Source organism: Acinonyx jubatus, chromosome A2 (genome assembly GCF_027475565.1).
Source record: "Acinonyx jubatus isolate Ajub_Pintada_27869175 chromosome A2, VMU_Ajub_asm_v1.0, whole genome shotgun sequence".
NCBI classification, from domain to species: Eukaryota; Metazoa; Chordata; class Mammalia; order Carnivora; family Felidae; genus Acinonyx; species Acinonyx jubatus.
In genome coordinates this window covers 90,488,218-90,500,702 of record NC_069383.1, presented here as the reverse complement: position 1 = coordinate 90,500,702, position 12,485 = coordinate 90,488,218, and the positions used below count along the sequence as shown (strand labels likewise).

The 12,485-nt window shown below is 37.3% G+C and overlaps 1 protein-coding gene across 1 annotated transcript in view; it reads left to right on the top strand.

Annotated features, from left to right (window-relative positions):
* Window positions 1–12,485, top strand: part of COG5 (component of oligomeric golgi complex 5) — a 305,015-nt gene that overhangs the window by 9,924 nt on the left and 282,606 nt on the right. The window contains exons 4-5 of the mRNA XM_027071580.2: window positions 4,215–4,269; window positions 4,371–4,440. Coding sequence (XP_026927381.2) covers window positions 4,215–4,269; window positions 4,371–4,440 — 125 coding nt within the window. The remainder of the gene's footprint in view (window positions 1–4,214; window positions 4,270–4,370; window positions 4,441–12,485) is intronic.

Sequence of the window (12,485 nt, the reverse complement as noted above, 5' to 3'; positions counted from 1 at the left end):
CCCTATGTTGATTGAACTCTTGAGGAGGAAGGATATGTTTTTTTGTGATACAATATTTAATGCTTCCCCCAGTGCTGCTTATGAACTCAGAGGTATTACTTACTGTCAGTAGGTACGTTGTTTCCCAGACGTTATGATGAAGAACTTAGTATTTGGGGGAATAATAGTTTGTTGTTTGAATATTTAAGATAGATATCAGACTAAGTTCTTGGGAAAGCTAAGAAGCTCTAAGTACTGACCACTTACTATTAGAAATTATTTTTAATCTCATTTTAGGTGTTTCGGGAAGCAAGTAAATAATATCCTGTATTAATGGTGATTTTTTTTAAAAATAAGTGGTAAATGATTTTTTTCATTTGTAAAACCCGTAAGGATGGCATGGTAGTACATTGATTGTGAGTCTATATAGGTGTAGATGAATCCTCGCAGCAGAAGTACTTCTTTTTCTTATATTCTTATATGCATTTTGGTCCTTAATGTGCTTGTTTTCCCCAAAAAGCTTTTCAGTGATTATAGCATTTAAAATATACTGTTAGACTGAGTTAGAATGACTGTCTATTAGATAAGTGTTTGAAGTACAAAGGCAGCCTTCTTGGAGTTCCTGTGATAATCTAAGAATCTTCTCCAGATTATTTGAACATAAAACGTCAAAGTCTGAATTAGTGTTCATTTTGGCATGATGTGTATTTCTAAACACTTATTAGAATGTTGAGATGCTGAAAAGTGTGATATGTTTTTGAAAACAAGTGTTAAACCAACTTCTACTTCATCTAATTTTTCCCCCAAATATTGAAGATTTTTGCCACCTAAGTAGTTTGGAATTACATTTATTGAACCTATTTTATTAAAAGTCCCCTCTTATTCATTTTTCATTCATTTAAAAATATATTTTTATATTAAACTTTTTTTTTTTTTAACATTTATTCATTTTTTTGAGAGACCAAGACAAAGCACGAGCAGGGGAGGGGCAGAGACAGAGGGAGACATAGAATCTGAAGCAGGCACTAGGCTCTTAGCTTGACAGCTCAGAACCTGATGCGGGGCTTGAACTCACAAACCATGAGATGATGACCTGAGCTGAAGTTGGCTGCTTAACCAGCTGAGCCACCCAGGTGCCCCTCATTTATTCATTGAAATATTAGTTGAGAATTTGCTAGGTTCCAGACAGCTCTGACAGAGTTTTTGTTCTTATGGAATTTAGAAGTATATTTAATTAACTCTATTTTATTAAAAAGAGATATCCTCATTCCCTCATTCATTTGTCCACTCAAACAGTAATGTAGAACTTGTTTAGGTACCAGGCACCTGTGAACAACAGACAAAGTCACTGTTCTTATGGGACTTATGTTCTAATGTGGAGAAGCAGACAAAGAAAATAGACAAATTCAGATAATTGTAAGTCCTACAAAGAAAATAAATGGATGACGGTATGGAGGAAGGGGAGTCCCTTATTAGGATGGTCAGGGAAGGCCCTTTTGAGAAGATGATGTTTGAACCGAGCATTGAATGGTAGAAACAACCACCACATAAAAATCTTGGGAGAAGAGTGTTGAAAGTTGAGAGAGGAATAAATGGGAAGGTAGGAATGAGCTTGGGATGTATGAGGGGCAGAGAGAAGGCCCATATGAGTGGAGTTTAATGAGTGGAGAAGAGAATCGTACGTGAGGTTCTTAGAAAGGAATTTTGATTTTCGTTTTAAGTGCAGTAGTAAACCATTGGAGGGTTTTTATTAGGGACATGATGTAATGAGATTAATGCTATAAAAGTTTTCTCTGGTGGTTCTATAGGAAAGTAACAGTAAAATCAGGGGTACCAATTTAGAAGATGCTAGAAGAGTAGAGTTGATGGCGCATTGGATTAGAGTGGTAGATGGAAAGACAGGGAAGTGGGTGGGATAAAATGGGGGCAGAGCTGATAGAATTTATTGATGGGAGATGAAAGGGCTGAGGGAAAGAAGTCACCAAGTTTGGTTCCTTATTTTTTAGTCTGAAAAATTGGATAGATGATGGTATGGGTAACTGAGCTGGGTTAGAATGGAGAAGATTGTGACTTTGATAGGGTGGGGAGGGCAGAAGTTATCTTGGGCGTCTTAAATTTGACATAAGAAAGTTGAGGGGCCAGGTGTGTGTGTGTGTGTGTGTATATGTACACAAATCTGTGTATATATGTGTGTGTGTATATTTGCATATATATATTTGTGTATGTGTGTATGTATATGCATGTATATATCTGTATACATATATATGTGTGCACACACATGCAGACAGAAAATCTCTGTAGACATTTGTACATATGTATGGATATGTGTGTATAAAATCGGTATTTTATTGAATAGATAGTATTTAAAACATTGGGGTTGGGTGAATTCCCTAAGAGATACGTAGATAAGAGAAAATGAGGATTAAATCTTGGAGTAGAACTCAAACAGAGGAGGAGTAGGAGCAGCTAATGTAATAAGAAGAAACCTAGGGAGTGTGATGACTTGGAAGCCTAGAGAAAAGAAATGTTTTAGGGAGGGAGTGGTTTAACTGTGTTGTGAATTTCTGCGGCGCCTGGGTGGCTCAGTCGGTTAAGCATCCGACTTGGGCTCAGGTCATGATCTCACTGCTTGTGAGTTCGAGCCCCGCGTTGGGCTCTGTGCTGACAGCTCAGAGCCTGGAACCTGCTTCGGATTCTGTGTCCCGCTCTCTCTCTGCCCCTCCCTTGCTCATGCTCTGTCTCTCTGTATAATAAATAAAACATTAAAAAAAAAAAAACTGTTGTGAATTTCTGAGAATTGGAACAAGATAAAGACAGAACTGACAATAGAATTTGGCATGTTGGAGATTTCTGGTGACCTTGATAAGATGTGTTTTGGTCGAGTATTATGAAAGTCTGTTGGAGAGTGGGTGGTGGAGAGAATAAGGAAGTGTTGATAACAAGGGCAGCTTATTCCTGGAGGTTTAAGATCAGTAAGACATAAAACCAGCAGAAAAATGAGAATCCTTGGGTCCAGAGGGGATTCTGTTGGACCGAGCCATATTAAAGCATATTTGTATGCTGGTAATGCTTATTCTAGTATTACTTCATGTAATACATGACAGCATTCTGTACCTAAGTTTATTTAGAATATTATGTTTTAAAACTAAACGTAGAAACTGAGTTTTAAAGAATGGAGTTCAAAATAATTAAAACTGTAATATTGAAAAGCTTATTTTTAGGTCCATAAAGTAGTAAAATTTAAGATCCTTCTTCATGAAAATATTTCTACAGTTATGTTAAAAAGTTCTTTATTACTATGTGTATATTGAGAGGTAAAGGCAATGCTGTCCTTGCTGTCCATGTGTATTATTTATTTAGTTTGTAATTAATTTAACAAATATTGCCATCGGAAGTAGTCTGCATTAGGCTCAGGTCATGCAGTACTGAATGAAAAGTATACTTTCCCTAATGCCCAGGAATTTATAGTTAGAGAGTAAAACATTAAACAGATATACAGCCAGATATATAATTACCTAATGTGATTAGTGCCATGAAGGAAATGTATGCTGTAGAAGAAAATAGCGAGAGAATCTAAGTTAGATGGGGGATCTTTTAGTACTTGTGCCTGTTAGGGCGAGGTTTGACAAACAGTAGGTGTTTATCCAGTAGGAACTTGAGGGTGGGGTTGGATGTTGGAGAGAAAGTACACCATTTCCAGATAGTACAGGGCTTTGTAAACCAAGCTGTGGACTTCAGTTTTGACATGGGGGAAAAGGGGAGACCAAGGAAGAGTTTTAACAGGGAATATTGTATACAATTTGCACCTTTAAAGATCACTTAGTCTTCTTCTTTTGTAGTTATAGATAAAATGCACATTAACACAAAACTTCACCATTTTAAAGTATGTAATTTAGCAGCATTAATTACATTTACGATGTTGTGCAGCCATTATTATGTAGTTTCAGAACTTTTTCATCACCCCAAGTGGAAAACCCTATGCTCCTTAAACAGTCACTCTGCATTCCTTGTCACACTTATTTAGTGGAACAAGGATTGGAAGGGGGGAATAGTTAGAGGCTTTAACAATAGTACAGGTAAAAGATATTGATTGGTTGCTTAGGTTATGATGGTGGCAGGAAAAATTGAAATTTTTCTCTATGTATGTATGAATTTTTTTCTTTTAATATAATTCTTTTGCCCTATTGGAGCCCTTGGAACTTTGTAAAGTAATGGAAATTATTGTGTTTTCCTAGGTGTTCTTCAGATGATGCAGACAAGAATTGGCGCTTTACAGGGAGCTGTTGATAGGTACTGTTGCTCATTTTGTAAATAAGTGGAAGGGAAAGAAGTTTAACCATTGATATTTGAAGATGATTTTATTGTTACTCCTCTCTTTATTTTTCCTTTAGGATGAAAGCAAAAATTGTGGAGCCGTACAATAAAATAGTAGCCCGCACTGCACAACTTGCAAGACTTCAGGTGGGTTGTCACTTTTCAGTTTTTAATACTTTGTATTATTCATTTTGTTTTTATAAGTGAACACATTTCAAGAGAACGAATTCTGAGGAAATGGAATATGAGAGAAAAGGAGAAATACTAAAGAGCTTTAAAATAAGATAGGCAATTTAAAAAATAAAAAACTATTCAAGTGAATTATTTTCATTCTTAATACTACAGTGTATAATCATTTACTAATTTATTAATATTCACAACCATTTTTTCAGTAGAGAGCAGAAAGAAACCCAGCATTTATGCCAAATGAAGGAACCCATACCTATAAGTTGTTCTAATAGGAGTGCTTATGTATTATAGGAGAAATTCAGTTTTGGACCAGAATTTTGTTATTTTTATGGCCATTATTTTTCCAGATATTTTTTCTTTTTTTTTTTTTTAATGTTTTTTTAACATCTATTTATTTTTGAGACAGGGAGAGACAGAGCATGAACAGGGGAGGGTCAGAGAGAGGGAGACACAGAATCTGAAACAGGCTCCAGGCTCTGAGCTGTCAGCACAGAGCCTGACGCAGGGCTCGAACTCACAGACCACGAGATCATGACCTGAGCTGAAGTCGGCCGCTTAATTGACTGAGCCACCCAGGCACCCCCCCCACCCCCCCCCAGATATTTTTTCTATTCCTCCCCTTTCCTTCTGGGATTACAATTACGAATGTATTAGGTATCTTTGGGATGTCTCACAGACAACTGGATTCTCTGTTCATTTTTTTCCAGTCATGTTTACCCCATGTGTTTTGTTTTGGATAATTTCTATTGCTTTGTCTTCACATTCACTGATCGTTTCTTCTGTACTGTTTGATCGACCCCTAATCTCATTCAGTGTATTTTTGATTTCAGACATTTTTGTTTTAATCTCAAGAAGTTTGATTTGGATCTTTTCTATACTTTCCATTAATCTGCTTAACCTTTTGGATATATGGAATACTGTTAAAATAACTGTTTTAATGTCTGCTAATTTATAGAATGTGCCAGTCATACCACAGTGCTGTTTTAGAAGATTTCCATCACCACAGAAAGATCCCTCCTGTTTGCCATTGTCTTCTTTCATTTGGACTACTGTAATGGAATATCATAGACTGGGTGGTTTATGAACTATAGAAATTTCTTTCTCACAGTTCTAGAGGCTGGACGTCTGAATCAGGGTACCAGGCTGCTCATGTCCTGGACAGGGCCCTCTTTTGGGCTGCAGATAGTCCTTTTCTTTTCTTTTTCACTTTTTTAAATTAAGTCTTTAATTTTAATTTTAGTATAGCTAACATACAGTGTTCTATTAGTTTCAGGTGTACAGTTGAGTGATTCAACAATTAAATATGTTACTCATCATGATTACATAGTCATTTTCTATTGTATCCTCAAATGGCAGACAAGGCTAGAGAGATCTCTGGGGTCCCTTTTATAAGGACACTAATCCCATTCATGAGGGGTTCACTTTCATGACCTAATCACCTCTCAAAGGCCTCACTTGCTAATATTATCACACCTAGGGGTTAGGATTTCAACACATGAATTTTTTTTTTTATCATTTTGTTTTTTTTCCCTCCCATCATGTTAAGTGTACTCTTTAATCCCCATCACCTATTTCTCCCATCCCCCCACCCTCCTCCCCTCTGGTAGCCATCAGTTTGTTCTCTATAGTTAACAGTTATAGTTAGTTCTTGGTTTGCCTCTCTCTCTTTTTTTCCCTTTGTTTGTTTCTTATATTCCACATATGAGTGAAATCACATGGCATTTGTCTTTCTCTGACTTAGTTCTCTAAACATTATACTCTAGCTCCATCCATGTTGTTGTAAAAGACGAGATTTTAAGTCTATTGCAGCTGTCAGTACTTATTCCCACCCCCCAGTTCTAGGGTGTTGCTAATCTATTTTCTGTCTCTATTGATTTGCCTTTTCTGGTCATTTCATCTAAATGGAATTATACAAGATATAGTCTTTTGTGTCTGGCTTCATTCACTTTGCATAATGCCTTTGAGGTACGTTTGTGTCATAGAATGTCATTAGTAGTTCATTCTTTTTTTTTTTTTTTTTAATTTTTTTTAATGTTTATTTTTCAGAGAGAGAGCATAAGCTGGGAGGGGCAGAGAGAGAGAGAGAGACACAATCCGAAGTAGGCTCTAGGCTCCAAGCTGTCAGCACAGAGCCCAATGCGGGGCTCAAACTCATGAACCGTGAGATCATGACCTGAGCCAAAGTCGGATGCCCCACCGACTGAGCCACTCAGGTGTCCCCATTCTTTTTTTTTTTTTTTAACGTTTTATTTATTTTTGAGACAGGGAGAGACAGAGCATGAACAGGGGAGGGTCAGAGAGAGGGAGACACAGAATCTGAAACAGGCTCCAGGCTCTGAGCTGTCAGCACAGAGCCTGACGTGGGGCTTGAACTCACGGACAGCAAGATCATGACCTGAGCTGAAGTCGGCTGCTTAACCGACTGAGCCACCCAGGCGCCCCTCTTTCTTTTTTTTAATTGCCGAATTCTGTTCTATTTTATGGAGCTAGCACATTTTGTTTATCCACTCACCAGTTGATGGATATTTGGATTGTTTCTCATTACTGGCTTTTGAATAATGCTACTATGAACATTTGCTTACATGTATTTGTGTGGACCTGTGCTTTCATTTCTCTTAGGTAGATTTCTAAAAATGGAATTGATGGGTTGTATGGTAAGTGTAATTTTTTAAAGAACTGCCATGTTGTTTTCCAAAGTGCCTATACTATTTTATATTCCCATCAGTAATATATGAGGGTTCCAGTGTCGACACATCCTTTTTTTAAATTATTTTTTTTACTGTTGTTTATTTTTGGAGAGTGAGAGCACGTGTGAGTGGGTAAGGAGCAGAGAGACAAGGGGACAGAGGATCCAAAGTAGGCTCTGTGCTGACAGCAGTGAGTCCCATGCCGGGATCGAACTTAGGAACCATAAGATCATGACTTGAGTCCAAGTCAGGCGCTTAACTAACTGAGCCACCCAGGCATCCTCCAGTGTCTACACATCCTTACCAACACTTGTTATTTTCTCTTCTTTGATTATGGGCAGTCTAGTAGCCCACGAATACAGTGGTATTTCATTATAATTTTAGTTTACATTTCTTAAATGATGATTTGGGTATCTTTTCATGTGCTTATTAGTCATTAGTATATCTTTAATTTATTCAGTCTATAATATCTTTTAGGCATTTTAAAATTGGATTGTTTATCTTATTGTTAAGTTATAGCTTTTTTTGTTGTTGAAGAATAGTTGATACACACTGTTTCATTACTTTCAGGTGTACAACATAGTGATTCAACAACTATATACATTATGCTGTGCTCACTACAAGGGCAGCTGCCATCTGTCACAATACAATGCTATTACAGTACCACTAACTGTATTCTCTTTGCTGTACCTTTCATCCCTGTGACTTAGTCCATTACAGGAAGCCTATACCTCCCACTCCCGTGTACCCATTTTGCCCATACCCCCAGCCCTCTCTTCTCTGGCAACCATCAGTTTTTTCTCTGTATTTATGGGTCTCTTTCTGATTTTTCTGTTTCTTCATTTGGTTTTTTAGATTCCACATATAATTGAAATCATATGATACTTGTCTTTCTCTGTTTGAATTATTTCACTTAACATACTACCCTCTAGGTCTATCCAACTTGTTACCAGTGTCAGGATCTCATTCCTTTAATGGCTGCATAATATCTGTGTGTGTATGTATGCACACTACCTCTTCTTTATTCATCTGTCAGTGGACACTTGGCTATTGAAAATGATGCTCCAGTGAACATGGGGTGAATATATTTGTAGTAGTGTTTTGTTTTCTTCGGAAAAATACCCAGTTAGGAGCTTTTCTTTTATATATTATGATACAATACGTGATTTGCCAATATTTTTTTTTTCCCAGTGTATGACTTATAAATATTTCTAGCAGTCTATGACTTGACTTTTATTTTTAAGTGTTGTCTTTTGAAACAGAAAATTATAAATTTTGATCAGGTCCAAATTATCAAATTTTCTTTTATGGATTGCTGGCACCATTTCTTGAAAACAGCTTTTCTTTCCCTGTTCAGTTTTTTTGTTACCTTCATAATACTTAATTGACTTTGTATGTGTGGGATTATTTCTGGACTCTTTACTCTCCTCAGTTGAACTAATTTTTTGCCTTTATATTAATTGTACACTATCTTGATCACTGAAGCTTTTTAGTAAGTCTTCTATCAGCCAAATGATCTTGAAAAAAGGATACCATTTTAGTATCTGCAATCCCATCTGAACTTTAGAATCAGCTCATCAATTTCTACTAAAAAGCTGTTTATGATTTTTAAAATTTTTAAGTTCTTTTTAATGTTTATTTTTGAGAGACAGAGTGAGAGTGGAGGAGGGGCAGAGAGAGAGAGGGAGACACAGAGTTTGAAGCAGGCTCCAGGCTCTGGGCTGTCAGCACAGAGCCCGACATGGGGCTCGAACCTGCAGACTATGAGATCATGACCTGAGCCGAAGTCGAATGCTTAACCAACTGAGCCGCCCAGGCGCCCCTGTTTAGGATATTTTTAAATATATTTTTTTAAGTTTATTTATTTTTGAGACAGAGAGAGAGAGAGAGAGAGAGAGAGAGAGCGCGCGCGCAAGAACAGGGGAAGGGCAGAGAGAAAGGGAGACACAGAATCCCAAGCAAGCTCCATGCTGTCAGCAAGTCCCCAATATGGGGCTCATCTCATGAACCATGAGATCGTGACTTGAGCTGATGTCAAGACTCTGACACTTAACCAACTGAACCACCCAAGTGCCCCTAAAAAGATGGTTAGGATTTTGACTGGAAATGTATTACATCTGTAGGTCAGTTTGGGGAGAATTGATGTATTAACAATATTGCATCTTCCATGTCATGAATATGGTATATCTACATGTACGTAGGTCTTGTTTAATTTCAGCCTCACATTTTGGTTTCAGTTTTGTTAAACTTATCTTTAAATATTTGTTTTTGTGGGGAGCCTGGGTGGCTCAGTCGGTTAAGCATCTGGGTTTGGCTCAGGTCATGATGTCGTGTTTCCGTGAGTTCAAGCCCCACATCGGGCTGTCTGCTGTCGGTGTAGAGCCTGCTTCAGATCCTGTGTCTCCTCTCTCTGCCCTTCCCCTGCACTCTCTTTCTTGTTCTCAAAAATAGACAGACATAAAAAAAGAAAAATAGGGGCACCTGTGTGGCTCAGTCAGTTAAGTGTTCGACTTTGGCTCAGGTCATGATCTCACAGTTCATAGGTTTGAGCCCTGTATTGGGTTCTGTGCTGGCAGGTCACAGCCTGGAGCCTGCTTTGGATTCTGTGTCTCCCTCTCTCTCTGCCCCTCCCCCACTCATGCTCTGTCTCTGCCTCTCTGTCTCTCTCAAAAACAAACATTAAAAAAATATTTGGTTTTGTTACTATACTAAATGATATTTTTTATAAATTCTATTTTTCTGTTCATTGCCATTTTATATAGAACAGGTGTTTGAAAATTGCATAAAGGTTTTTTTAAAAAAATATGTTCTTTTTATATTGTTAGTAGACATAGTATGACTTAATGGCAATATTGTTTGAAAGAACATAGATAAGATAATGAGGGATTGATAACTGAGGAGCCCTGATCTTCTAGTAAGCCATGGGAACATCTCATGTGAGAGATACTGTGTTAGTTATGGCAGAGAATACAAAAAAGGGTGAGGAAGTACTTTTCAAAAAGTTTACATCATGGTTAAAGGAAATAAGATAACTCTACACAATGACCTAATAAAATACTAATTACATAAATGCCGAAATAAAGAAACAAGTATTTAGAGTGCAAAGAAATTATATGCAGTTGGATTGCTTTATGATGTGTTTAATGCTTAAGAAATGGTATTTGAGATGGGCTTAGGAGCAGTAGGTTGTTGACATATTTGAAGTAAATCTTTAAGAATGAATGGATTGATAAGAGCTTTAAAGGATAGGATTTGAGTAGGCTAAGATGAGAGTAAGGAATTATAGTCAGAAAGAAGAATATAACAAATGCATGGGAGGTGGAGGCATGCAGGGCATATCCAGAGAATGGCAATGAAAGTGTGCATTAAAAGGATTAACTCAAGCCATTTCCCCTTGTCCTTGTTACATATTACTTTTATCTGTCAGCCTCCTTCACTAAAGACAGACCTGGCTCAGTTAGCTTTTCAGTGAAAGCCTTTACATGATAGTTTCTGGCTTTAGTACCCATAGTAATCCACCCATCCATCCATCATCCTGTCCTCACTCTTCTTTGACTTCCTTAACTCCAGTTATGATCTTCATTGACTCCCGTGACTGTACAGTTGACCTCTGAAACCTTAAACTCTTAAATTCCATTTTATGTTTTACACCTCCCCTGATTTTCCAGCTTTCTCAGTACCTTACCCCAGACTCATAGTTTTTTATAGCTTTATTGAGCTATAATTCACCTAAGTGTGGAACTAAATTTTCTCCACTTCCTACCCCCTAACTCTCCAAATTTGATGTGTAACTGTACATTTCTTTGTCTTCCTAATATTGCTTCTTTCTATCTAAATCTTACTCAAGCTTTTCATTAAGCTATATATAGTTACTTTTTTTTTTTTTTTTTTTTTTGTCTGAAATTATCTTTAACATTTACAGGTAAGTTAGAGTTGCTGTCCAGGAAACATTTTTTCTTTAAGTTCATTTATTTTGATAGAGAAAGTGCGAGCAGGGGAGGGGCAGAGAGAGGGGGAGAGAAAGAATGCCAAGCAGGCTCCATGCTGTCAGCACAGAGCCTGACACGGGACCCCATCTCACGACCGGGTGATCATGACCTGAGCCGAAATCAAGAGTTGGACGCTTAATTGGCCAAGCCACCCAGGCACCCCATCTTAATCATTTTTAAGTGTACTGCTAACCATATTCATATTGTTGTGTAACAGACCTCCAGAACTTTCTCATCTTACAAAACTGAAACTCTTTATGCCCTAAGTGTGAATTTCTCTTTCTCCCTCCTGTCTTCCTCATTGGCACCTACCTTTCTGCTTTCTGTCTCTATGATTTTGACTATTTAGCTATTTCATATAAGCAGAGCATATAGTATTTGTCCTTTTGGTTTATTTCATTTAGCATAATATCCTTGAGGTTCACCTGTATTTGAGTACACGTACTAAAGAAGGATTTCCTTCTTTAAGACTGCATAATATTCTATTGTATGGATATACCACATTTTCTTTTTTCATGAATCCATTGAAGCAACATTAGGGTTGCTTCCCCTCTTGGCTGTTATGAAGAATGCTGCAGTGAACATGGGTGTGCAAATATCTCTTGAGATCCATCCTGCTTTGAGTTGCTTGGGAGATACCAGATCATATGGGTAATTCTATTTTTAAATTTTTGTGGATCCTCCATACTGTTTTCATTAGTGGCTGAAACCATTCTGCATTCCCACCAGTAGTGCCCAAGGTTTCCAACTTTTCTGCATCTTTGTCAGCGCTTGTTATTTTCTGTTCTTTTGATATCAGCCATGCTAGTGGGTAAGCGGTGATATCTCTTAGTGGTTTTGATTTGTATTTCTCCTATGATGAGTGATGTTGAGCATCTTTCCATATGCTTGTTGGCTTAGGTATATCCTAGGAATGGGATTGCTAGGGTTATAGGATTTTTGATCTTTAGCTTTATTATGTAAAGTCCAACTATTTTCCCACATAATTCTGTCCTGCACACTGACAGTATAGAGTTGGTATTAGTTTGTATCATTGCCAACATTTATTGTTGTCAGACTTGCTAATTTTTGCCAATATTTCGGTGCATTTTTCAGGGAATTAATTACTAAAGAGGCTGAATACCTGAGATGTGTCCTCTATTGTATGTTTCAAATATCCCTTTGTGTTTTTTTTTTCTTTATTGATAATATCTGGATGGATAGAAGTAAAATTTACCATTTTTTTCTTTTAGGGTTAGTGTTTTTCTGTCTTGATTAAGAGAACATTCCCTACCCTGGGGTCATGAAGATCTTCTATATTGCTCTGTGTGATATGTTTTGGTATTTA